Source organism: Saccopteryx leptura, chromosome 1, assembly GCF_036850995.1.
Source record: "Saccopteryx leptura isolate mSacLep1 chromosome 1, mSacLep1_pri_phased_curated, whole genome shotgun sequence".
NCBI classification, from domain to species: domain Eukaryota; kingdom Metazoa; phylum Chordata; class Mammalia; order Chiroptera; family Emballonuridae; genus Saccopteryx; species Saccopteryx leptura.
Window position 1 is genome coordinate 710,565 of NC_089503.1, and position 26,587 is coordinate 737,151.

General features: G+C 62.0%; 2 protein-coding genes across 6 annotated transcripts; one reads left to right on the forward strand and one right to left on the reverse strand.

Moving 5' to 3' along the window:
- Positions 1-6,501: 6,501 nt before the first annotated feature.
- Positions 6,502-10,187, reverse strand: HRAS (HRas proto-oncogene, GTPase). Of its 3 annotated transcripts, XM_066367713.1 has the most exons (6): positions 10,032-10,187; positions 8,667-8,828; positions 7,765-7,943; positions 7,493-7,652; positions 7,323-7,404; positions 6,741-6,882 (listed from the first exon to the last, which is right to left on the reverse strand). In XM_066367713.1, exons 2-5 carry the CDS (start codon positions 8,775-8,777, stop codon positions 7,342-7,344), a joined length of 513 nt encoding a protein of 170 aa, XP_066223810.1. In that variant the 5' UTR covers positions 8,778-8,828; positions 10,032-10,187; the 3' UTR covers positions 6,741-6,882; positions 7,323-7,341. The 3 variants fall into 3 exon arrangements, with proteins under 3 accessions (XP_066223640.1, XP_066223720.1, XP_066223810.1); XM_066367543.1 differs by lacking the exon at positions 7,323-7,404 and having other exon boundaries at positions 6,502-6,882; positions 10,032-10,186; XM_066367623.1 differs by lacking the exons at positions 7,323-7,404; positions 10,032-10,187 and adding an exon at positions 9,914-9,937 and having other exon boundaries at positions 6,502-6,882.
- Positions 10,188-12,064: 1,877 nt separating this feature from the next.
- Positions 12,065-26,577, forward strand: LRRC56 (leucine rich repeat containing 56). Of its 3 annotated transcripts, none has more exons than XM_066368380.1 (13): positions 12,065-12,188; positions 13,961-14,033; positions 14,399-14,586; positions 16,182-16,269; positions 17,524-17,584; positions 21,752-21,848; positions 21,922-22,116; positions 22,828-22,954; positions 23,487-23,663; positions 23,743-23,807; positions 24,056-24,198; positions 24,419-24,537; positions 25,592-26,577. In XM_066368380.1, the coding sequence occupies exons 3-13, from the start codon at positions 14,410-14,412 to the stop codon at positions 25,915-25,917; spliced, it is 1,575 nt and encodes a 524-aa protein (XP_066224477.1). In that variant the 5' UTR covers positions 12,065-12,188; positions 13,961-14,033; positions 14,399-14,409; the 3' UTR covers positions 25,918-26,577. The 3 variants fall into 3 exon arrangements, with proteins under 3 accessions (XP_066224477.1, XP_066224389.1, XP_066224571.1); XM_066368292.1 differs by having other exon boundaries at positions 22,771-22,954; positions 25,592-26,576; XM_066368474.1 differs by lacking the exon at positions 14,399-14,586 and having other exon boundaries at positions 22,771-22,954; positions 25,592-26,576.
- Positions 26,578-26,587: the final 10 nt, after the last annotated feature.

The window sequence follows — 26,587 nt, forward strand, 5'->3', positions numbered from 1 at the left end:
GGGACTCGTTCTGTGGCCAGCACCACAAGGGGCGGCCCTGGGCGCTGAGGACAAGGCTGTTCACGTAAGAGAAGTCGTGCGCGAGAGAAAACTGAACAACACGACTTGATCTGAATTAGAGACTTCCGCTCAGCGAGGGCACCCTGGGAGAACGAGAGGGAAAGCTCAAGTAGGAACCTGCAAAGCCTACATTTAACAAAGGACTCACGGAACTGGAACAAAATATGGTTAGAACACAGTGAAACAAATGACCCAATCAAAAACGGGCCCATGTTCTGAACAGATTGGGCCAGGCACTTAATATATTTAAAAAAAAACAGGACCCAAAGATAAGAGGTGGGGGGAGGCAGCACCAGCCAGACAGCAGGGAGGACCAGGCAGCAGGGAGAGAAGGCATCTCGACCCCTGGCCCTCCATCTCCACCAGCACAGGGCCTCTGGGGTGACCCTGCTGGGGACTAAGGGCAGCCAGGTGGGTGGAGAGGGCGCTCTGGTGGCAGGAGGGACTGAGAAGGGTTTCTCCCTGAGCTGGTAGAGTGGTCGTCACCAGCAGAGGCAAGGGAGTGGGCCAGGACCCCTTCCCCTCCAGTCCATCTGCTTCCTCGGTCCTGCAGGGAGGAGTCCCACTGACCCCAAGGGGGCAGGGCCTGGGAGAGCCGTCCAGTCTCTGGTCTGAGAGGGGCTGTGGCACCCGTCCTCAGTTCTGACTCCCACAGGAGAGCCAGTCTCGTGTGTGTGTGTGTGTGTGTGTGTGTGTGTGTATAGTGTATCCACGTGCAGCCAACAGACCCAGACAGAATGTTCATGTGTGTGTGTGTGTGTGTGTGGTGTATCCACGTGCAGCCAACAGACCCAGACAGAATGTTCAGTGTTTAAACAAGACACCACTACACATCCTTTAGAATGGCCACATCATCCAGGGCACAGACAGCCCCGATGCTGGCGAGGACGTGGAGCTGCAGGGACTGTCACCATTGTGGGAGGACACAGATGGTGCAGCCACTGTGGAGAACAGTCTGGTGGCTTCTCACCGTGCCACCCAAAGTGCTCACACAGTTACTCAACTGGTTTGAAAACATATGCACATAAAACGCGCATGAAACACTCACTGTTTATGATTGCTGAAAGCTGGAAGAACCCAGACGGTCTCGAAGGTGAACTTCCACAGGAAGTGGGTGGACGGTGGTGATCCATGAAACAGAACACAGTCCTTGATGAAAAGGAAGAAGCTGTCGGCCCCCTTGGTGCAGGATGAGCGGAGGTGCACTTTGCTCAGTGAAAGAAGCCAGACCCGTGTGGGATCCACTCGGGACATTCTGGGAAAGGCAAACCAAGGCGGGGTTGGAGAAAGCAGCAGTGGTCGCCAGGGGCCAGTGATGTGGGGACAGCCTGCTGCCAAGGGGCACTTCAGGGTGAAGGGTCCGTGATGGAGCTACCTGTTGAAAACCCAAAGACCAGTGCCCAACCTGAGGTGGCGCAGTGGATAAAGTGTCACCCCGGAATGCTGAGGTCACCAGTTTGAAACCCTGGGCTTGCCTAGTCAAGGCACATGTGGGAGTTGATGCTTCCTGCTCCTCCCTTTCTCTCTTTCTCCCTAAAATGAATAAAGTCTTTAAAAAAAAAAAGAAAACCCAAAGACTGAACTTATGTATGCAAACTAACCAAAACAGAATCAAAATAGTCATCAAACTACACCTGAGATATTTTCATTTCCTTGTATGTAGACTTTACTCTCAAAAGTTTTCAACATTGAGGTGCCCTGAAAACTTCAGATATTTGACTTTTTATCTTAAAGTTTAATTATAGTTCAGAAACAAGTGATTGAATAACCTTTTTTTTTTTTTTTAACAGAGAGAGGGATAGATAGGGACAGACAGGAACAGAGAGATGAGAAGCATCAATCATCAGTTTTTCGTAGCGACACCTTAGTTGTTCATTGATTGCTTTCTCATATGTGCCTTGACCGTGGGGCTACAGCAGACCGAGTGACCCCTTGCTCGAGCCAGCAACCTTGGGCTCAAGCTGGTGAGCTTTTGCTCAAACCAGATGAGCCCGCGCTCAAGCTGGCGACCTCAGGGTCTCGAACCTGGGTCCTTCTGCATCCCAGTCCGACGCTCTATCCACTGCGCCACCACCCGGTCAGGCTGAATAACTTTTTTATGAAAAAAATATTGATTCTGCATGTATAGTGCAGTTATTTGGGGGTTGGTGAGTTAGGTCACCCTGATTTCTCTTTTGAGAGACAACGGCCTCACTTGCAGTCTGAGTAGAAGGCGTGTGAGCCCTGTGCTGAGAGAAGTGCAGAAAGGCAGAAGCTGAAGTCAGGCTGTGCTCCGGGCTCCCGGGACCATCTCAGAAAGAGGGGCCGCTTGGTCCTGTCTGCCTCGCCCGGGGTGAAGGAGGTGTGGGAACTAGGTGTCACTGAGCCACACCTGTCCTGTCTTGTTGTCAGGGTTTGTCAGACAAACGACACTCACACCCGTTGTCCCTTGTCCAGGCAGCAGGCCCTGTGCCACCTGCTGTCGGGCCTGCTCCATCCATAGCGCCGTGCGTGTCCAGCCCAGCCGGGCCTGCTGTCTGGAGGGGCCCTGGTACCTCTTAGAATGGAGGGTCTGCAACCACACAGGACAAACCAGGTGGGACTCCAGCACACACGGTGGCAGGCCCTGGGCCAGTCTCCCTCAGCAGAAGCATGCCCGCATCAGCACAGGGCCTGGTGGACATGGCTCCTGAGGACGGAGACCCCACTGCTGGCCAGGAGTGGAGCCTGAACCCCCTGCAGTGCAACAGAGGAGCAGGCGCCCCCGGGGGCAGCTCCCATGGTGCTCTTTCCAGAACATTCCAGCAAGGCACAGCCGCTGAGGAGCGTTCTCTGGCCTGTTCTCACGGTGAGGTCTCCAGACCCCACGGTCGCCGTGCGCACAGCTCGGCGGCCAGACTGCGGTGGTGTTGCGGCCCATGCTCGCCTCCCGTCCCACTCCACCCCCCGGAGCCCAGGAAGCGTGGGCCCCCAGGACGTCTGTGCAGAAGCTCGGACTGTCAGGGAGAGGGCATCCTTGAACAGCGTCTGCTGCTTACAGGTGGGTACTGCCAGGGCCTGGACCAGGTGGCGGGCATCCTGCTGATGGTCCTGAGGGGATGCCCTCTGGGCACAGCCCAGCTGGCCAGCAAGAGGCATGCCACGTACAATCGGTGGCCACATGGGCCAAGGAGAGCCTCCCGGCAGGGTTCCCCCAGCAGTGGGGTTGGGGGTGGGGACCCCCACCCTGTTCATCTCCCGCCAGCGAAGGATGCACCCCCAACATCACCCCCAGGCCCCTGTAGCCACAGCCCCCAGCCCCATCTGGATGCTCCTGTGTGTGCTGACCCTTGTCTCACACCTGGCCAGTCCTCTGGCCGCCCTGCAGGCCCATGCTGGACAAAGCCCAGATGGCAGCATGTCCCCATTCTATGTGCCCCAGCCCGACTCCTGAGACCAGAGGCCCACACTGTCCTTCAGGGCTGGGACCCCCATACCCTCACTATGGCGGCTGTTGAGAAGGGGGGTTGCTGAAGTGGGCACATCCGCTTGACCCGAAGCAGTGGGACCACAGCAGGGGGGAGGCCTTGGGTTCAGCAGGAGGCACTGCCAGGGCCCCACCCTCACGTCATTGGCAGATTATGATTTGTTGGGGGAACGTGAGCTTCTCAGGCTTCTTCATTCTGGGGTCCCAAAACTGGAGGCTCCAGGTCCTTCACGGCCCTGTTGTGAGGATAGCTCTCCCGAAGGTGAAGAAGCGTTTGGTGAGCACAGGGCTCCCATGAGGAGGCTTTCGCCCGCCAGACAGGCCCCAGCACCCTCTGCTCCGTTAGGTCCAAGAACAGATGCCCACTGGCATTTACACCACCAGTAGTTCCTCCAGGGCTTCACTGGTGGGTAAGGGTGCCCAGAGGGACCCATCGCCAAGATGCTCCCTGTTCCCGGGTCCAGGGAAGATCCTGCTCGGGCAGCCCCTCCCTTACCTGTGATCCCCACAGACCCCCTTCTCGCCCACCCAGAAGCTACGGGATGCCTACGTCCTGGGGACAGGCATGTGCTCATGGCCACGGCATACCCTGTCCTCAAAGTGCATCCGTGCTTGCAGGGTGCGAGCCTAGGCCCTCCCCCCTAAGTGGCACACATCAGAACACAGCAGCAGGCCACTCGAGGAGCCTTGGAGGACAGGCGGGGTCCCTCCCGGCTGGACGCACATGCCCGTGCCTAGAACGCCTCCAGAAGGTGCTCCTGCAGGGTACGCAGTCCTAGCCCTGGGCCCTGGAGGGCGACAGCCTGTGCAGGCACCTTCAAGCCTTCATGAGGTCAGAAGGCTGAAATGTGACCTTTCCTGCCCCAGCTGGGCTCAAGCATAAGTCCCCTCCTGAGTCACTCTCTTGGGGCAATAAAAAGTGGGGAAAGCCCCAGGTCCCTGTGAATCTCCTCTCCTGCCCTAGGAAGGTCTGGAGAATCAGGCCGGGGATGGGCATCAGGGTGGACACTGCGGGCCTAGGGGTCTGCGGCCCGGAGGGTAACTCCGTGTCCGGGCAAGGCCACCCCGCAGGGAACCACAGACACCACAGGGCATGTGGCTCATGACCCAGCATGAGGGGTCTGCAGCCCGGAGGGTAACTCCGTGTCCGGGCAGGGCCACCCCGCAGGGAACCACAGACACCACGGGGCATGCCCAGCATGAGCCACGTGACCTGAGGGAGACGCTCACCCAGAGTGCCCACGATGCCCCTGGACCTGGATCAAGCACCCCAGCACCCAGGCCTCTCTTCACTTCTCCCAGCACTGAGATGCTCCCTGAAGAGGGCAGGCTGGCCCACCCGGGCCCGCCAGTCTAGCATGAACAGCCTGACCCCCTGCCCAACCAGGCTGTCCCCAAGGCTAAAAAGGGGGCAGCATGAAGCAGTCTCCACCTGGGGCCCCAGAGGCTGTGTCTGGCCTGTCTGCTCCCAACCCAGGACAACTAACTCGCGGGCTGCAGCATTCCTTCCCAGTGGACCCAGAGTGGAGGCAGGTGGCCCCTCAGTGAGCCACAACACTGGGCCCGTTCAACACCTCCCTGGGCCACCCCCTGGGCCCCAGTGACAGGTCCTACCCAGCCCACTAAGGACGAAGCCCTGGGGCCCAAGACACCCTTCCTGCCCCCAAAGTCCCTGCCACAGGGAAGCTGGATACTCAAGGGCCTCCAGAGGAGTGATCAAAAGCCTGGTAGCCCTGAGACCGTGGCCAGCCAGTAGCATGCCCTGCGTCTTCATGCTGGCCTGGCCTGCACATGGGCCCTTGGAAGGCAGGGTGCCCTGAGGCTTACCCCAGCCTGAGGAAGAATTGATTTCCCGGCAGTACTCGCCAGTCCTGGGTTCCAGCCCAAGCATGATGGGCCCTCTCAGAGCGAGCGGTACATGACCACCTGAGACCTAAGCATGCCCCGCAAAGCCACAGGGGCTGGTGACCTGAGGCAGCTCTGGAAGCAACAGGCCAGCCCTGCATGGCAGGGAGAGGAGGCCAGAACCACCCTCACACAGACAGGGCAGCAGGGCTCCTAGACCCGGGCTCTGAGAGGCCACCTGGCAGGGCTGGGAGAGGCCAGAACCACCCTCACACAGGACAGGGCAGCAGGGCTCCTAGACCCGGGCTCTGAGAGGCCACCTGGCAGGGCTGGGAGAGGCCAGAACCACCCTCACACAGGACAGGGCAGCAGGGCTCCTAGACTCGGGCTCTGAGAGGCCACCTGGCAGGGCTGGGAGAGGCCAGAACCACCCTCACACAGGGCAGGGCAGCAGGGCTCCTAGACCCGGGCTCTGAGAGGCCACCTGGCAGGGAGAGGCCAGAACCACCCTCACACAGACAGGGCAGCAGGGCTCCTAGACCCGGGCTCTGAGAGGCCACCTGGCAGGGAGAGGAGGCCAGAACCACCCTCACACAGACAGGGCAGCAGGGCTCCTAGACCCGGGCTCTGAGAGGCCACCTGGCAGGGAGAGGAGGCCAGAACCACCCTCACACAGGACAGGGCAGCAGGGCTCCTAGACCCGGGCTCTGAGACCACCTGGCAGGGAGAGGAGGCCAGAACCACCCTCACACAGACAGGGCAGCAGGGCTCCTAGACCCGGGCTCCGAGAGGCCACCTGGCAGGGCTGGAGCAGAGCAGCCGCTGTCAGGGCTGCACAAGAACTGCAACCCCACCTGCAGACGAGAGGTTCGGAGATGCCGGGCACCAGCCTCCCCTCTGGTTTCCACGTTTCCCTAAGAAGGCCCCTTCCAGGGCCTTGGGACGCGCCTTTGCTCTCAGTTCCCCCTTAATGGTTAAAGATCAATAAAGTGTTTTTTGTTAAAATGTTAAAATGCACAACCAGCCTATGTTTGCTGTGCTGGACACCTTGAGCATCAGAGGGACTGCTGGTCAGAGGAAGCCGAGGTCCCACCGTGCCTCACGAGAGGCCGCACACACCGCAGCTGCCCAGCCTCGGCCAGATGCCAGAATCAAGACCATCGAATAATTTACTGCAGTTGAACCTGTGCCCAGCGGGCCGGGACGGGGCTACGAGCAGAGGCACAGCTGGGGTGCCGGTGACCTAAGTTCATAACAGTCTGTGCAAAGCGTCCTGGGAGGTCCAGTCCCTCTGTCCACCGACCCTGGACTCGCGGGCTCAGGCGGCACTTCCTTCCTTCCTTTCCCTCCTCCCAACATCCGGCACCTCCGGGGCCTGCGCCTGTGCCGGCCGCACACGGGACCGCGGGACGTCAGGAGAGCAGGCACTTGCAGCTCATGCAGCCGGGGCCTCCCTCGTCCGGCGGGCTCAGCTTGCGCACCTTGTGCTGCCGGATCTCGCGCACCAGCGTGTAGAAGGCGTCCTCCACGCCCTGGGGAGAAGGGGCAGCTCAGAGGGGGACTCGGCCTGAGGGCCAGGACCTGGAGACCTCAGGAGCCGTGGCTCCAGCAGAATCCCCGCCCCTTCCCCACCCGCAGCCTCAGACTGAGAGCCACTGCTCACCTCCTGCCCCAGGACTCCCCCATCAGACATTAGCTCCTCAGCAGCTCCCCACAGGGCAGGGCGCCCCCAGGGTGGGCTCTAAGCTTGACCACCCCATGCCCAGCTCCTTTCTGAGCTACTGCTCTTGTCCTCAACAGCCCACTAAGGGACCAGGGCATGCTGGGGGCAGAGGGGCTGGGGCCCCAGGGTCACCGCTCCGGCCTGGCTCAAGACAGCTCTCTCCAGGAACCTGCACCTTCCCCGAGAGCTGTTTCAGCGCTGACCCCGGCCCTGGCCTCCCTCGCTGCCCTGCCGTCCCGGGAGACTTACAGCGCGAGGGGCCGCTGGGTCACGGGGGTCCCGGAGGGTCCCAGAGGGTCCCGGAGCTGGAGCCAGAGCCAGAGCGGCTGCCCTGTGTCAAGGGAGACGGGCAATGAGCAAGGCTCCCTGGCGGGGCGGGGCGGGGCCCTGACTACCTGCAGGACGGGGAGCCGGCTCACCTGGCGTGTCTTGGCTGAAGTCTCAATGTAGGGGATGCCATAGCTGCGGGCGAGGTCCTGAGCCTGCCGAGACTCCACCGTGCGTGCCGCCAGGTCACACTTGTTCCCTACCAGCACCATGGGCACGTCATCCGAGTCCTTCACCCGCTTGATCTGCTCTCTGCAAGGAGGAAGGAGTGAGCTGGCCGGCTGGCTGGCGAGCTGCAGGCATGGCTGCACCCAGGCACACGGCACGAGGACAGAGAGGCTTCCGAGGGGGGTGGGCAGCTCACCGGTACTGGTGGATGTCCTCGAAGGACTTGGTGTTGTTGATGGCGAACACGCAGAGGAAGCCCTCCCCGGTGCGCATGTACTGGTCCCGCATGGCACTGTACTCCTCCTGGCCCGCTGTGTCCAGGATGTCCAGCAGACACGTCTCCCCATCGATGACCACTTGCTTCCGGTAGGAGTCCTGCGAGAGGACACTGCTCAGGGACCCCCACCCGCTGGGGACGGGGCATCGGCAGCACCGACCTCTCCCTGCACCTCTTCTGCCACCCTCTGGGGACGGGGCATCGCAGCACCGACCTCTCCCTGCACCTCTTGTGCCACCCTCTGGGGACGGGGCATCGGCAGCACCGACCTCTCCCTGCACCTCTTGTGCCCCCCTCTGGGGACGGGGCATCGGCAGCACCGACCTCTCCCTGCACCTCTTCTGCCACCCTCTGGGGACGGGGCATCGCAGCACCGACCTCTCCCTGCACCTCTTGTGCCCCCCTCTGGGGACGGGGCATCGCAGCACCGACCTCTCCCTGCACCTCTTCTGCCACCCTCTGGGGACGGGGCATCGGCAGCACCGACCTCTCCCTGCACCTCTTGTGCCCCCCTCTGGGGACGGGGCATCGCAGCACCGACCTCTCCCTGCACCTCTCGTGACACCCGCTGGGGACGGGGCATCGCAGCACCGACCTCTCCCTGCACCTCTCGTGACACCCTCTGGGGACGGGGCATCGGCAGCACCGACCTCTCCCTGCACCTCTTCTGCCACCCTCTGGGGACGGGGCATCGGCAGCACCGACCTCTCCCTGCACCTCTTGTGCCCCGCAGGTCCTACGTGCCAGGGGATCCCCTCCTACAGGCAGACGACAGGCCCACTGGGGGGTCTGGGGCTGGGACGCGGAGCTGGCCCACTCACCTCGATAGTGGGGTCGTACTCGTCCACAAAGTGGTTCTGAATGAGCTGGATGGTCAGGGCGCTCTTCCCCACACCTCCAGCACCCACCACCACGAGCTTATATTCCGTCATCGCTCTTCAAGGGGCTGCGGCACGAGGCACTGTGGTGGTCTCCTGTCCCACCTGCCAAGGACGCCGTGTCAACCGAGCTCAGGACCACCACAGGGCCAACCTGTGGAGCTCTGGGCCCCAACATCCAGGTATAACAGGAGTGGCAGCCAGAATGGCGGCCTGCCACCCACCTGTGGCACCTCCAGGGCCGGGGTGGCAGAGGAGGCCCCCTCCTCCACCTAGAGTTAGTGACTGTGTGCGAGAGGCAGGAAGCTGGCCCCCCAAAGGCAGGGATGACAGCTGACAGCCATCTCCCTACCACACACCCAAATTAGAAGTTGCTGGGTAGGCAGAAAGCCTGAACTGGAGGTGCCTTGGGCTAAGATTACCAGTGCCCCCTCCCTACAAGAACAGGTCCTGCCACGGTGGAACGCACAACAGCATGCCCAGGCAGGTCTGTGCCAACCTGCAACCGGTTCTGGGATCCACCGGGCATGTGGGTGCATTCAACAAGTACTACTAAGTGCCTACTACATGCCAGGAACTGTTCCAGGCACGGGGTGACAGCCGGAGAAAAAACACCCAACCCCCTGACCTGTTGGGCTCAGCTTAGCTTCCAGGAGAAGACCCACACTTTTAAAATAAGGGTCACCTGCAGTGTCCTCCTGCCATGGGAACTTCGGAGAAAACAAGGCAGGTTGAGGAGACCAGGTTAGAGCATGGGTTCCAGGGAAGCACAGATTGACCAACAGGAAAAGACCCAAAGAAGGTGGAGGTGCAAAGACAAGTGAGAAAGAAAAGGGCCTGAGGCCAAGGCCCCAGCTAGGGTGTCTCCGATTTCTGAGATTTAAGGAGGGAGTGCCCTTGTGAGGACAGTGGACTTCCTAAACCTCGGACTCGCCGGCCGAGCCCGGGCTCTTCCAAGGGGTCCTTAGGACGGTGGAGGGTGAGAAACCCCGGCCGGAGCATGGCCACAGGCGGGCCTCGGCGCAGGCGACCACCACTCACTGCCGCAGGGCACCTGGGGGCCCCCCAGGAGGACAGGGCTGCCAGGGACGCCAAGCCCGAGAAGCTGGCCAGGGCGAGGCACACGCCCAGCGCCCCCGCCGCCCTCTGCCCTCCGACCCCTCAGCCGCAGCGCCCCGCCCGCGGCTCACCTGCGCCCCCGCGCGCCCGGCGAGGACGGCGGGTCCCCGCTCCCGGGCCGCTCGGCCCCGCCGCCCCGACTCCAAACACCCCCCAGCCCGCCGCGGCCGCCTCCCCCGCCGCACTCACCGCTCACTGGCGCGACTGCCCCCGGGGCCGGGGCGGGCGGGGGCGGAGGCGCGCAGCTGCCCGGGTGCATGAGCTCCGTCCGCGGCGGCGGGTGCGGCTCCGGCGGCTGCGGGCGGCGGGCGCGAGCGCGAGCGGCGGACACTCTCTGCCGGGCCCGCGCACGCTCACGCGCACGCACCGCCCCGCGCCCGTCCATCAGTATGGCGCAGCCTGCCATTGGTCTGGAGCCCCCGGACCCCGCCCAGGAACCGCCCGACCCCGCTTCGGTTGCTCCAGCGGCCCGCCCGTCAAGGCCGCGGCGGGCGGGGCTTCCGGGAGCGGAAGGCGCGGAGGGCGGTTCCGAGCTGGTCCGCCCTCGTGGGCCGCGGCCTGGGGCTTTTGCCTCCTGGCGCGGGAGGGGAGCGACGACTCGAGGGGCCGGGGGTCCCGGGACTACAGCTTCTCTGGGGAGGGTCCGACTCTCCCGGAAACAGGCTAGACTCTCGGGGCGATTAGAGACCGTGTGCGGAGAAGCAAGTCGGCGGCTGGGTGTGGGCTGGGGCGGGGTCGTCAAGGTCCTCCTGGAGGCTCCTGACCTGGTCGAGGAGCCCCTCGCCGGGCTCCTCGACACCTCGACGGCACGCACTGCCGCGCCTGCACCCTCCGAGGTCTCGCCTGCGCAGCCCAGCGAGGGGCCGGGAGTGGAAGAAACAGTCCTCGGGGAGGGCTGAGTCCCGCAGGGTCAGCACCGTGGGCGCCCCAGGATTCTGGCTGGGAAAGGCGGAGGGGCCACCAAAGCGAGGATCGGGTGCCAGACGCGGGCCCGTGTCGCGTCGGGAACCTGGGATCGTCAGTAGTCAGGGGACCCGGCTGTCCTGCACCCCCTTCCCCGCAGGTGGTTCCCAGGACGCCTGGCAGCTTTCAGCGGGGACCTTGGGCGGGGTACGACGTGCGCCCAGCGGCAGGCGGTGCAGAAGCGCCCGGGCTAAGTCCGGACATCTGAGCCCGCGGCGGAGCAAGTCCATCCGTCCAGCTCAGTCTTTTCACCCGTACGCACGGGATCTTGCTTCTCATGTAGCGCGCCGCCCGGGACCCCCTGACCAACAGTCTGCCGCAATTTGGGCAGGCCCGACAGTCCGTCTGCCTGCCCGCCCCGCTTCCCACCAAACTCGGAGGTCCAGCCCTGAGAAGCTCACCGTGTTTGTGGCCCAGTTAACAAACGGTACCCACAAATCCAACCCAGAAGTTTCCATCGTGGTGTGAAGTCTCTCTCCCCACCCAAAGCACAAACGCTCCTTTCAAGACTCTCAAAAAGACATGTTTCTAACATTTTATAAAATCTCAAAGTAAAGCGTAAACTTTATTTACGAGAAAGAATGGTGCAGTGTACTTTAAGGCCCAACCAGCATCCCGTGCCACCTGGCCCCTCCTGCGAAGGCTGGGTGCTCTTCCTCTTGAGTCTACCCCCACTTCAGGCCTTGACCTTGGCGGACTCCCGGGTAGCCGCCCCGCCCCGACCGCAGCGCCGACCCCACGTGCTGTGGCAGTGCTGGGCTGGCAGTCCCTCGCACTGCCGCGGCTGGAGCAGATCCCCAATCGCGCCCAACGCGCGTAGACGCTAAGTAAAGGCGGATAAATGAGAGCCGGTGGCAGCGTCCCTTGTGGGCGCGAATCTGGCCTCCCGTCCAGGAATCCAGGTCTTCACTTCCCTTGTCCTCAGGGGGTCCTTTCCCACGGCGTTTCCTTTTGACGTGGCATCGGCCACATTTGCAGGCGGAGGTAAATCCGCCTTCTTAACGACTCTCACGGGAGCCTCACACCTTGGAGAGGTGGGCACGGGTGGCATCTCACCTCTGCCCTAGGTTTAGGGCTGCCCACGCGCATGCGGGGCTGTACCAGTGGAGGGCCCATGCCCAGACCCGGACTCTGCCCTAGCCTTGGCCAGACTGCCATAACAACCGTTGCCAAGGGGTGTGGCTCGCCCCTCCAGAGCCCAAGCAACTTCGCGGCTCATGAATATTTGATTATTCAAATCAGGTCCTACCCCCGTTGCCATGGCGCCCAGGTCCCGCAACGCTGCGGCCTGAAGAACCAACCCGAATCAGAGAGCGCCCAGCAGCGGCGGAGGGCGCCTAGGGCCGATCCCCCAGGGCCGGGGCACTAGGGCGGAGCCCTCAGGTAACGGCGAGCTCGCCACTGGGTCCTGGGCCTCAGGCTTCGCTATAACCCTGGTGCCCGAGAAGAAACTGAGGCCGAGGGGCGGGCGCGAGGATTAAGCAGCAAAGCCTAAGGGTTCTCAAAGATTCCCCCAGATATCAAATCTGGCCCTCTGGGGACCCTGCCTACAACCTTTGGCTGTGCTCTGAGAGGCTCCTAGTCACTGGGACAGAAAGGGCCCCCAGCCCGGCCCTGGCAGGAGAGATGGAGTCAGAGAGAAGACTGCAGGGGGAGGGGGGATCTCCACGGTGGCAACTTGGGAGGAGCCTCTGCCCGTGTGGTGAAGGATGGAGCGGCGAAGGGGACCCAGAGAGCTGATGAGCCAAGCCAGGGGCTGACACTAGCCTGGGCTGCGGAGCCAAACCCCCCAGGTTTCCAGAGTGGCAGGAGCCAGGTGGGAGCAGGGCCATGAGCAATGTGAACAGGTTGGGGCCAGTGCATGAATGTGGGGACAGTGTCTAGACGGTAGCCACAGCCTCCAGCCCAGGCCCTGCTCCTTGGACCCCACAACCCTTGGGCTAAACTGGCTAAGGCCTCTCTGGGCCTAGTCCAGGGTAGGATCCCTGGGCAGCTTCTGTCGAGCACGGAGGGAAGAGGGTGGTGGGCTGACCCCTCAGTGCTGCCTGTGTGCACCCCACCTCTGGGGCAGCATCTTCCCGGGGTGCAGGGTCACGGGGTCCTCTTGCAAGGTTTGGGGCAGCAGAGGGAACTTTCGGAAAGAAATCCTGGCCAGAAGCTTCATAAGACTATGTTGGGCCTCACGACCTCACCTGCATGGCCTTGAACTCCATAGGTCATGTGTGGGTCACTTTCCAAGTGAGGTCCCAGAGGCACAGAGGGCCTGTGCAGCTTATCCTAGGGCCCAGCCCTCCCACTGCCCGTCAAAACCTCGCTGACCTCTTCCCTGGGCCAGGGTGGGGGTGGGGGTGAGGCTCTGTGAACATGATGGAGATGAATCTTAAACGTCCACAAGCAGCTGATAAGCATACACAATAGCACCTCTCAGATATCTGAGAGCCCTTCTGTGTCCGCTGTGAGCTGGGCAAGCAACTGTCCTGCCCACAGAGAGCCCACCGGTCTTGGTGGAGGAACTCGCTGAACCGGATGAGGCGTGGGACACAGAGGGCAGTGGGCTGGGCCGTCTCATCAGGAAGGTCAGTCCAGGAAGGGTGGGCGGGAGCACAAGAGTGGCAGAGTGGAGGGTCAGGGAGGCTCCACCCAAGATGGGGGGGGGGGGTGGCCAGGACATTCCAGGCAGACTTGTGTCAACCCCGGAGATGAATCCAGGGTCTGGGGCCAGACACAGGCACCTGCGTCTTTAAGAGCAACGCCAGGTGAGCCTGGTGCCGGTGCTCTAGGAACAGGGACAGCCTCCCTTGGGGCCTGGGGGAGGGGAGTACAGGAGGGACAGATGCTGCAAGGACCAGCCCACAGGACAGCAGAGCCAGGATCCCTTTCGGAGAGATGATAGACTTGGTTGGAGGGAGTGGGAATTTGAATGAGGACCAGCGTTAGCACTGGGAGGGACCCCAACATCTTTCACGCACCTGGCAGTCCTCCTCATCAGCCGACCAGGTTCCCCATCAGGGTGGTGGAGAGGACCCCGGCTGATAGCCCCTACCACCTCTGCTCCTGTTTGTTTCTGGGCCCACTGGCCTTGGCCTGTACTGTCCGGTCCCACAAGCACAGTGACCTGGGCCAGGACCTGGCCAACCCTACTCTCTCTATTACAGGTGCCACCTGGGCCATATGCCAGCCCCTCACCCGGATGTTTGACCCACAGTGGGAAAAGGCTTCTGCCTCCAGGTGAGAGGGCTCAGTGGGCACAGGGGTGGGGTGGGGAATATCCCTGAGACCCTGGCCCTGGGCCCCCCAGGCTCAGAGACCATCAAGTAGAGAAAGCACAGGGCCCAAGGCAGCGGCTTGCTGCTGGTCACAATGGGCAGCTAAGCAGATGTGGTCTGGAGCCAGATCCCCTCACATGGGCCCTGAAGAAACACAGGGAAGGTGACCTGTCCAGGTAGGGGGTGTGGTCCAAAGCCAGGAAAGAGGACAGCAAGGCCCCCAGGCAGGATGAGCAGGTGAGGGCACCTTGGGCCTTGCCTGGGCCCCAGGCTGTATGTGGGGACATGCTGGGGGCTGTGTGGATCAGCCTCTGCCTGTCCTGGCAGGTTGGATGTGAATGGACCGAGCCTGGGACAGGGCCCACGGCCCTCGGCCGAGCACGGCCAGTGTCCAAGTGAGGGAGCTGAGCTGGCAGGGCCTGCACAACCCCTGCCCACAGAGCAAGGACCCAGACAGCCATGGGGGTGGCCCCAGCAAGCTGCTGGTAGAGCAGTACCTGTCACCTACCCGATTGGTAAGTTCTGGGAAACGGGGGGGACGGGGGGCTCAAGCTGCAGGGGCCTGCATGGGCAATGTTCACGGCTGGTGTCCAACCTGCCCTCTGTGCCCAGCCCTGCCAGCCTTGCCTGCTTGATGGATGTGTCCCCTGGGCCTGCTTCACCTTTGAGGCCGACCCCAGATGCTTGGTGACACAGACGTCCCCCAAGCATGCAGGCCGTGGGAAGGGCTGAGCTAGGCAGGAATTCCACAAGTATTTGCTGAGCACACTGTACCTGGGCTCTCAGGCCCCCTCTGTGAAGCCAAGAGGAGCCCCTGGTTCTGTTGGGAGACGGGGCGGCAAGCCCTCCAGGCACACAGCATGCAAAGTGCAAAGTGCAGGGAATAAAAGAAACCGGAGGCCCTGGCTGGTTGGTTCAGTGGTAGAGCCTCGGCCTGGCGTGCAGAGGTCCCGGGTTCGATTTCCGGCCAGGGCACACAGGAGAAGCGCCCATCTGCTTCTCCACCCCTCCCCCTCTCCTTCCTCTCTGTCTCTCTCTTCCCCTCCCGCAGCCGAGGCTCCATTGGAGCAAAGATGGCCCGGGTGCTGGGGATGGCTCCTTGGCCTCTGCCCCAGGCGCTGGAGTGGCTCTGGTCGGGACAGAGCGACGCCCCCTGGTGGGCGTGCCGGGTGGATCCCGGTTGGGCGCATGCGGGAGTCTGTCTGACTGTCTCTCCCCGTTTCCAGCTTCAGAAAAATACAAAAAAAATAAATAAATAAAATAAATAAATAAATTAAAAAATAAGAAACCGGAGCTGCTGGGGTCCCGCCGGTGATGGCTTTGTTCCAAGTTGGGGGGGTGGTACCCACCCCGTGACCCCCACTGGGCAGCCCTGCACCTCCCAGCATTCCCCCACCTCCCCTCCTGGCCATTTTCTGTCCACCACTGTCTCTGGGGAGGGGTGAGGGATCAGAGGCTATCACTGCCCGGCCCCTCCCTGGCCCCTGGCCTCACCCACGCTCACACTGGGAGGGGTTCCGTGGAAACACCTGGGTAATACACCCCCCCCCCATGTGCAGCCTGGCTGTTTGAGGTCCCTGCCTACCTTCCTGACCCAATTCAGAGCAGGGTCCAGCTATCTGGTCATTGCAGGTGGACGGACATTCCCACCAGGCCCCCTTTCGGTGCCTACCACGGTCCCCTCAGTGACATTCATGTGACCCTCTGGCCATGCCTGTGCTGCCCACGCCTTCCCATTACCCCCGTCCAGCATGTAGCTGTCAGCGTGCGTGAGCTGTCACATTAGATGATCCACCCACCAGCTCCTGTCCTTCTCAACACCCCCCCCACACACACACACCCTGGACAGCAGGAGAGAGTGAGACTGGGTCCAATCTGGCTATGCCCAGGAAGTGCCAGGAGCTGGGTCTGGCTGGAAAGTGACCCTCATAGCACCTTGGCTGGGCCTGGAGGTGAACCTGGCCTTGTCACCTGCCTGGCACCACATACCAGGAGCCTCTTATACCCAGCCAGACTGGGACAGACCCAGAGGGCCACCAAGGAGGGCCCCTGGGAGGAAGTAACCACTGTCTAGTTCCCAGGGATGACCCCTCCCCCACTGGTTTTGCAGCAGGCCCTGGCCCAGGTGGACAACCTTCGGCTGGTGAGCATGCTGGAGATGTGCGTCGATACCCGTGACCACAGCCTGGGGAACTTTGGTAAGAGCCCCTCGCTGTCCACACTCACCAGTGTCAAGGCCAGACTGCTCTTTGTGGGTCTGCTCGCTCGGGCCCTGCCTGCCAGGCTCTGCTCTTTGGACCACTGCACGCTACAGACCTACCCTGCACTCCACAGGCTTACCTTGTGCCCCACAAGTCCACCCTGCACCCCACAGGTTCACCCTGCACCCCACAGGCCTTCCCTGCACCCCACAGGTTCACCCTGCACCCCACAGGCCTTCCCTGCACCCCACAGGTTCACCCTGCACCCCACAGGCTCACCCTGCACCCCACAGGTTCACCCTGTACCCCACAGGTTCACCCTGCACCCCACAGGCTTACTTTGTGCCCCACAAGCCCACCCTGCACCCCACAGGTTCACCCTGCACCCCACAGGCCTTCCCTGCACCCCACAGGTTCACCCTGCACCCCACAGGCCTTCCCTGCACCCCACAGGTTCACCCTGCACCCCACAGGCTCACCCTGCACCCCACAGGCTCACCCTGTACCCCACAGGTTCACCCTGTACCCCACAGGTTCACCCTGCACCCCACAGGCTTACCTTGTGCCCAGCAAGCCCACCCTGCACCCCACAGGTTCACCCTGCACCCCACAGGCTTACCTTGTGCCCCACAAGTCCACCTTGTGCCCAGCAAGCCCACCCTGCACCCCACAGGTTCACCCTGCACCCCACAGGCTTACCTTGTGCCCCCCAAGTTCACCTTGTGCCCAGCAAGCCCACCTGTACCCCACAGGCCTGCTCTGCACCTGACCCGCCTTGTACACTCTCATTCCAGGGACGAGGGGCTCTGTCGTTGGTAGGAGTCGGTAGCTCAGAACCCTGTCTCAGGGACTCTGGGATGCACAGGCACATGGGCTGGGGGGTTCCTGTGCTCTTGTACCCAGTGTTACAAGTTGACGGAGGTTATGGTCTGTGGGGTACCGGAGGTGCCCATGGGCGGGCCTTGGGAGGTGGCTGGCTGTGGGACCCAAGCTTTGGTCACCCCCCCCCATGCCAGCTGGCTCTCCTCCTACAAGCCAGTTCCTGGAGTCCAGTGGCCTGGGGGCTCCCCAAGTGGCCCTGTTGGTTCCGGGGCACCTTCTGCCCGCATGCTTTATGAATGCAGAAGAAAGCCTTGTGCCGGGCCTCAGAGAAGCCACCGGGCAGCAGAGGCCCAGGGGCAGCGAGGGTTCAGAGCGGTGGGCAGGCCCATGGGCATGCCTGCCTCTGACCTCCGCCCTGTGGCCCCACAGGGGTCCACCTGCCCAACCTCAGCCAACTGAAGTTAAATGACAGCCGCCTGGGTTCCGTGAGGTGAGTGCCCCTTCTGGGGACCGCAGGCAAGGGGACCGAGGAGTCCTGCCCCACCTGGGGGGTCTGTCCCGCAGACTGAAGGAAGAGCTTAGTCAGGGTAAAGTCTCCTCTGGGTGGATCCCCACGGAGAGGCTCCTGGAGGCCCGGGCACCCGGCTGCGGCCCCGACACACCCTTCCTGCCTGACTCTGGGCCCTGGAGCTCACATCACCCACTCTGACTACCTGGAGGCACCTACTGGGGGTGATACCGGGCCTGTGTTCAGCAGCAGGCTAGTCGTTCACCTTCGGCAAAGGGTCCCCAAGCCGCAGGGGGGGCGTGTCTGGTGGATGCCTCAACACCAAGCGAGGCCTCAGGGTCTAGGGTGTCCCTGCACCAGGAGGGCCGGGGCTGAAGGTCAGCGTGCCATGAGCACAGCAGATGGCATGGCCTCGTGAGACAGAGGACGTGACGCACGGCAGCACTTTAATAACTGACCTAAAAGACTGACTGCGAGACTAAGGACAGGCGGCTGGTTTCTGTCTATCTTGTGGGGCTGCAGAGAGCAAAGCGGAGGAGGGTGCGTCGGGCTTGGGTTTGGTGTCTGAGCAAGGCGGGTTTCCTGAGAGCCCTGCTGGCTCCGTGTCACCAGGAGGTGGCGGCGGGGGCACTGGCGGCCCTCGCAGTGCCGGACGAGCACCCCAGGCCCCTGGCCAGGTTCTGCCACGTCAGGCAACAGAGCTGCTAATCAAGCAACCTCACTTGAAACGTTTGTAGGTCTTCCTTATTTACACTGATGTTTATCAAATTCACATCCAAAAGAAATGAACACAAGCAGATCTGGAAATGGAAGACTGCTGGCCTCCGTGGCTGCCGCAGGACGAGGGCGCTGGACCCGCAGGCCCCACGTGACAGTGACACCACTGGGGGGAAGTGTCTGGAAAGTGGCTTCAGAGACGCACCTTCCCTGTAAGCGAAAGCTGCGTTCTACCCTGACCGCCAACGCGTTATCAACAGAGACAAAACCACTTCCTCCATCGTTAAGCTTACAAATTAGCTGAAAGACCCATAAAAGTACATACAAAGCATACAAATAAAATAAAGGAGGCCCTGGCCAGTTGGCTCAGCAGTGGAGCATCAGCCCAGCATGTGAATGTCCCGGGTTCGATTCCCAGTCAGGACACACAGGAGAAGCGACCATCTGCTTCTCCACCCCTCCTGCTCCCCTTCTCTCTCTCTCTCTCTCTCTCTCTCTCTCTCTCCTCTTTCTCTCTCATTCCCTCCTTCAGCCATGGCTCAATAAGCAAGTTGGCCCGGGGCGCTGAGGATGACTCCATGGCCTCTCCTCAGGCTCTAAAATAGTTCAGTTGCCAAACAACAGAACAGTGGCTCCAGAGAAAGGTTGCAGGTGTATCCCAGTGGGGCAACATGCAAAAGCCTGTCCCTCTGCCTCCCTGCCTCTCACTTGATTAAAATAAAATAAAATAAAATAAAATAAAGGATGAATAGTATAAGAGAAGTGGAAGATATAAAATTAAGATACACGCTGTACCATTTGTAAGAAAACAAAAAACAGCAAGTCCAAGAGAAAAGGGCCAGGCATAAATGTTATGAACACGTCTTCCGTTCCTCGAGACGGCCGTGAACACCGTCATGGGATCTGTAAGTTCTTTCTGTTACTGAATCCTGGAACTCAGGCAGACAATGTTTGCAAAGGGCGTGCACAAGCATTTGTACAAGGAAACTAACTCGATGAAACAGTCCGATAAACTAGTGTCGTCACTCAGTGGACGTCGCACGGCACGGCAGTCTCAGGCACTATTACCAGGCCGAGAAGGCCATCTGAATGTGACGGCTGTCAGTCCAGCAGCGGCCGGAGAGAACGCAGCCCCGGACAGTTGCTGGTGTGAGGACCAGTGTTCTGCCCACATGTGGCTGGTTTCCAAGGGCAGTGGGCTCAGGGAAAGGCCGGGGTGGGGGGCCCCTGCTGTGCCCGTTCCCTCTACACTCAGTACTCGCACCTGGAGGAAGAAAACACACACGCACAATCTCTAAAACAGCGGATTTGGAAACGATGACAGGAACTGAATGGCGGTTTCCACTACCCTGGAATTGCAAGCATTTCTTCCGCCACTGAGGATGTGATGTTGCCCCCGCCTGGACCCGCTGCTCCCCGCTCAGGGGGGTCTGCCCTCTCCTGGTTCACTCCTAGTCCCGTGTGCAGCCTGGGTGCACTTCAGACTTTGCCAGACCCTCTGCCTCCTCCCGTTAGCTCTGACTGTGGGCGCTCCACTGTCACGGAAACGCTCGCTCTGTTCTGGTGTCTCCCAGCCCGTCTTCTTCCCATCCATCTATTCTGGCTGTACTTCGGGTGTCACTTGGGAAGTTCACCTCTCCCTTTCCCCCTCCCACAGCCATCGTTAGATTGGTTCCATCGCAGGGGCCCCAGGCCTTGACGATGGCTCCTGTGAGGCCTCTGCCCCAGACCCTAAAAATAGCTCAGTTGTGAGCACGGCCCCAGGTGGGCAGAGCATCAGCCCCCCTATGAGAGTCGCTGGGTGGGTCCCTGTCGGGCCACAGGTGGGAGTCTGTCTCTCTATCTCCCCTCCTCTCACTTGGAAAAGAAGAAGAAGAAGAAAAAAGATTCCCAGAGACAGAGGGCCAACAGAGGAGGCCTGACGTCGGCTGAATTGTCATCTCTGCGGAGGTAAACCGAAATAACAACACAGCGAATAGTTAAAAGATTAAAGGAAACCTGTCAGACATAGAAGACCACGCTCATCTACGGAGCGAAAGGAAAAACTGACACTGAATGGCCGGCCCTAAAACAGATCTCAAAATAAAGTCACTGGACTTCAAGACAAAGTGTGGGGACAGCTAAGAAAATAGGTCGAGTCTTCTCCTGTGCAGGAAAAACATAATGGCGTTTTCCTCAGACTTCTCGTAGAAACACTCAAGGCAGCGGGGCACAGAGGCAGCAAACGTTTCTGAACAAATTGCCGATCAAAGAACAGGGGTGTGGTCAGCTCCTCTGAAAGAAACCACTGGACCCAGATGTCAAGCAGTTGGGAGATGACCGGAAAAGCCATCGAAGGCCACAGGCTGCAGTAACACGGAGCTAGTGCAGCAATTACGACCTGTGAGGCCGAAAGGCCCCACGGACGGGTTCACCCAGGGCCTTCGTGAGCTGAAAGGAGGGAGGTGAGGCTGGTCCTGGAAGCCTGGGAGGCCGGGGGCCACGTTCACTCGGCCAAGGGGAGGAGCCAGCCTTGGGGAAGAAGCCTGTGGGTTGACGGTGCAGTACCCTCACAGGGCACCGGTACCCACACGGGGCACCGGTACCCTCACGGGGCACCGGTACCCACACGGGGCACCGGTACCCTCACAGGGCACGGGCAGGCAGCCAGGCCCCTGGAAAGCGTGCACTCAGGGGAGTCATGCGCCATCTGCCACCACCCCCACCCAACAAACCGAGGGGAAGCCCGCCCATCGGTCTCCTGGGTGGCTCCGTGTTCCCAGTCAGCACTGCAGACCTTCACCCCGAGTCGGAAGTCCAGAAGCATTCGTAACATAACTTAAATGTCCGAGGAGGCCCACAGCCTGAAAGGGGAAGGACAGAAGGAACCAGAGGTTCCCCGGGGGCCCAGAGAGGTCAGGGGACGGAAGGTCTGCCCCCCATAGTTGTGCTGACATGGGAGAACCCTAGTCTGGCCAGGCTATCTGCAGGGGGTGGGGCAGGTCTTGTCAGCACAGCTGGGCTGAGGGTGGAGCACGATTTGGGGAAGTCATCCTCAAACGAGGCCTGGGGACAGACTGAGGAAGAGCACCCTGGGCTGAGCCCACCGGGGACGGGGCCACCTCAGCCACCCCACTGCGGCGGCAGCAGGGGAGAGTGGGCAGAGCTGTCCAGCACGGGGGTGGCCCCTCGTCCAGGGCTGGGCTCTCGGCCAGGGCTCTTCTTCTTGAAGAAGGTATAGGACATTCCACCCACCCGATACCGAGGTCTGCAGGGAGCCCCTTCCTAATCAGCTCAGAGGCTGCTAGAAGCCGCACTCCACCTGCCCCTGCACCTGGAGACAGCCAGATGGGGGTTGCGGCTGGGTGCGAGGCACGGCCCAGGGCCTTCCTGGCCACAGACATAGCCCTCCCTCCCAGGACAGCACTGACCATCCAACCCTGCCCTCTGCAGAGACCTGGGCACCGCGCTGGGTCGCTTGCATGTGCTGTGGCTGGCGCGCTGTGGCCTGTCCGACCTGGATGGCATCGGCTCCCTTCCGGCCCTGAAGGTGAGCCCGTGGCGCCCTGGGCGGGGGAGGGCACCGCGCCGGGGCCCTGGCTGAGGTCCCCGTGCTGCTCCAGGAACTGTACGTCTCCTACAACAACGTCTCAGACCTCAGCCCACTGTGCCTGCTGGGGGAGCTGGAGGTGCTGGACTTAGAGGGCAACAGCGTGGAGGACCTGGGGCAGGTGCGCTACCTGCAGCTGTGCCCAAAGCTGGCCACGCTCACCCTCGAGGGAAACCTGGTGTGCCTGCAGCCGAGTCCCTCCAGCAAGGTGGGTATAGTGGGTGACCACCCAGCCGCGTGCAAGAGCGGGGGGGGGGGGGACGCTCTGTGGCTCCAGCCCCTCGGCCCTCCCCTGGCCCGGGGTCCACCTGCACCCTGTGGATTGTTCGCCGTGAGTTTGTTCTCTCCTGTCGTTCGCTGGAGGCCTGGCAGCTGCCAGTGCATCCTCCTGGGTCAGGGCCAAACCCACGGGGCCATGTGCACAGGCTATCTCCGCAGAGAACTGTGGACACGCACACACACTCAGCGACTCAGGCCCTGTCCGGAGCCACCCCTCCCCTGCAGGCCTGTGCACACCCACAGCTGCACACGCCCTGCACCCATGCCCACTGGAGCTCACACCATCTGCCCTGCCAGCTGCTCCTCTGGGCAACTGGGCCAGAGCTTGAGCTCAGGCAGCCAGAGGGCACCACTGGGCCCTGGCTAGGGACCTGCACAGAGATCATGTGGGTGAGAGCCCAGACTCCCTGAGGTCCCTGGTGCCTAACAGTGACCCAGATAGCCTGGGAGGGGTCACTGTTAGGCTCCAGGGACCCCAGCTCCCCCGCTCCACCTCACAGTGGGTCTGGGGCCTGCGGCCTCAGGACACAGCGAGCTGAAAGGGCCCATGGCCCGAGGCCTGCCACCCCTCTCTGTCCCGCAGGTACCCCCGGGCTACAACTACAGGGTAGAGGTGAGGAAGCTCATCCCTCACCTGCAGGTCCTGGACGAGGTGCCAGCCGCACACACAGGCCTGCCAGCCTCCTGGAAGCTGGACAAGGACTGGCTCATGGTGAAGGAGGCCATCAAGGAGGGCAGTGTCTTGGACGGCTTGCTCCCCAGGCTGGGTACGGCAGCCTCCCACCTGACCTCTGCGCACCCCCCTGGCCTGGTGACCTCACCGTGACCTCTGTGCACCCCCCTGGCCTGGTGACCTCACCCTGACCTCTGCGCACCCCCCTGGCCTGGTGACCTCACCCTGACCTCTGCGCACCCCCCTGGCCTGGTGACCTCACCCTGACCTCTGCGCACCCCCCTGGCCTGGTGACCTCACCCTGACCTCTGCGTACCCCCCTGGCCTGGTGACCTCACCCTGAGCCTCAGAAGAGGTCTCCCCCCTGTGCCCCCCCCATGACAAAAGCTTTCTACCAGTCCCCTCCCCCTTTAGGCCTCTCAGAGATGAACAACCTCATAGGATATTTCTTCGTGGCTTTAACCACTCATCCCCAGAGCCCTGCCCACCTGCCCCCAGGAAGAGGAGGTTTAAAACAGGGCCTCGTGATACACAGACACTGGTCTGTGGACAGGGTCTTGGACGGGGCTCTTGGACTAGCCAGCTGGCATGGCCCTTGGTGACCTCTGATTTTGACCTTTGGGCAGATCATCCCCACGGAGACCCCAGCCGGAGATTCGGCCCCAAGCTGTCCCTGCCAGAGCCCCAGCCCGGGGCCCCCAGGCCTGGGGCCCTCTCCCTACTGGTTCCTAAGGGACCCCTGCCTGAAGGTCTGCTTCCCAAGGACCCGGCCCCAGAGGATGATGCCAGCAACCTCACCCACGGTAACTGACGCACCTTGGCAGGACGCGGCCCCCGCAGCCCCTCAGCCCAAACCAGGCCTACCCACGGCTTCTTCTCTAGGCGCAGGCCACGTCCTCTGCGGGAACCCCACCAGAGGCCTTCGGGAGCGCCAGCACCGGTGCCAGGTACACCCTGCCCCCAGGGGACTGGGACACCAGTGCCCCGGCATCCCGGGTCCCGGGCGTGGGTCCCTCAAACAGACCAGTGTCCTGGGCTCTCCTCCAGAGCGGACAGTGCTATAGCCGTCAAAGGGCCTATCCCTTGCTCTCCCACACCCTGCACAGCTTAATACGTCTCTCCCCCCTCGGGCTGAGGCCCTCCCAGTCCCCTCCACGGCCGTGTCTGTCCCCAAACCAGCCCTTTCCCTCCTCAGGCCAGGCTGCCCCCAGAAAACCTGCCCCCACCCAGGCTGGAAGGCCTGGCCATCAGTGCCTCCACCTCACAGCCTGACCCTGCAGATAGTCATGACCTCTTGGCATTGGCTGGACTTTGGACGCGGAAGGAGCTGCGTGGGCGGTGGGTGCCTGTCCCCACCCTGAACCCTGCGGTGTGTGTTCTGTCTGACTGCGGGGCCCTGGCTGGGCGGCCTTGGCTGAGTGACCACTGGCCCCCAGGACGGCCGGGAGCTTGAGGCTGGGGTACCACCCCAAGGCACACGCACTGGGGATAGGCTCCAAGGGGGGGAAGCAGGGCTGCAGCCCCTCCTCCTACCACCACCCAGCCCCCTCCCCCATAGGCACCTGGATTCCTGGCAGGAAAGGGCAGCGGCCTCCTGGGGCCCACAGAAGGGCCCTGAAGAACAAGAGGACAAGACTGGGCCCAAGAGTTTCCCTGGCTCTCCAAGCCTGGCCCCAGGTACCATGAGTCCACCAGGGCTGGATGAGAGACAGAAGTCACCCCCAGCAAAGGGCCAGGGCAGGGGCAGTGAGGGGCCAGGACCGAAGAGAAGGACAGGCCCGGGGCAGTTCTCAGGGAGCAGGGCAAGATGCTGGCAGAGGGTGGAGCCCACCTGGCAGGCAGGACACCTAGGCAGGGAGGAGGACTTCGTCCTGGACTCAGGCCACAGAATCAGTCCAGGTGAGGCCCTCCACAAGGGACACTGGCTTCAGAGTGACAGAGGCCGAGTGGAGCAAACCCAGGGAGGCTTCCTGGAGGAAGGGTCTGAACTGACTGGTGAAACAGCCGGGTGGCAAGCCTGGGGAGGAGCATGGTTAGTAGGGGCAGCAGGAGCACAGGCTGAAGTTTGACCGATTGAGAGTCCTGTGACACACAACAATGCCCCCCTCCCCCATCACGGGTACAGGGTGAGCTAAGCCTCTGCTCCTCCACTGCTGGCTGGTGCCTGGGGTCAGGGGCCAGAAGGGGTGGACCCTGAGATCAGCTAGTCAAGAGGGGTCAAAGGCCAGCCACCTGGTGGAGGGATGGAGTGAGAGCCACAGGCAGGGGGGCCAGAGTGGTGAGGACAATGGGCACTCAGGGAAAAAAGAGGACCAGGGCCTCCCATTCCAGCCTGAGTCCTGGGAACTGGGTGACTGGCCATACTGGGATAGTCTACCCTGAGGTGGGTGCTGGAGCCTTGCTCTATGGCCGAGGTTTAGAAACTGGCCCAGAGCCACCAGCCTATAAGCAGGCTCTTGGGGACAGGAGCCAATGACCCAAAGCCAGAGCCCAGGCCTTCTGGCCTCTGCGTCCAGCTCAAGCAAGGGTCAGAGGTGACGATGATAAGGATCCACAGCTCCCTTGGGGAGACGGGGAGTGAGTCAGGGAGGTACTGCCTTGGGGGGCAGAGGGCCTGGGAAGAAGCCACAGTGGACACTGCAGCTCTGCCTGTGGTGATGCCACCACCTCCCCCCAATGATTCCTCAGGGTGGGGGGGCCTTGTCTGATGTGCTCCATCCTTCATTTGCAGGGCCTCTCAGGACCTCTGGCTATAACCTGCTCCCCTCTCCCCCCAAAGTCCCCATGCAACCTGATTCGAGCAGCTGCTCCCAGGGACCCAAAGCCCTGCAGTTCCGGGGGCGTCGGCTCAGAGCCCTGGGCAGCTTGGGGCCTGGCCCGGGGAAGGGGCTGGCTGCCGTGGCTGCTCTGAGAACCCGGGAGGTGACCGCAGGCCCGAGCCCTCGAGCCCAAGGATGTCCAGGCCTTACGCCGGCACCAGATCCAGCAGCCAGAGCCCCAGCCCTGTGGTGCCTGCCACACCTGAACCCTATCACCCCAGCCCAATCCCACCCCTAGTGTAAACCCCACCCACTGCCACGCTGGCCGGGACTGTGGTCAAGGGGCCCCAGCTTGGTTGTGGAGCCTCATGGAGCCCAGAGCATCTATCTGGGCTTGAGAGGGCTGTTAGGGGTAGGAGGTGGATCTGTCACAAAAGAGAGCCCTTCTGCTGGAGAGAAGTGAGGAGCTGGGACAACCACGGAAGATACAGCGGCAAGAGCCCAGGAGGGCCCAGCTACCCACCTCTTCCGAGGGGCCTCGCCTTCCCAGGAGGAGTGGTCAGGGGGGCAGTCCTGGAAGAGACCAGGTAGGGCCCGGGCAGAGGTGGCCGAGCTGGTCCTGTCCACTTCCACGCAGGCCCTCCAGCCACACCCCTGGGGCTCCGTGGTCCCAGGAGGAGGAGCTTGCCCTTGCTGGAACAGAGTGCTGCCAGGCCCTCCCATCCCCGTCGGACTTGGAGGGATGGGGGGGGCAGGACACCCAGAAACCAGAATCATTTTCTATTCTCAGGTGTAACAAATGAGTTTACTTCGTAGGTGACCTTGGTTCAATAAATTATACAGCTGGCACTGCCTGACTCCCACTCGTTTCTCTCCGCGCGCCGCGGTCCCCGGCGCCCTACCGCGGATGCCCCGCTGCTGCAGTCGGAGAGGGAGAGGGCCGTGAGTGCGGGTGCCTGTTTGGCCTG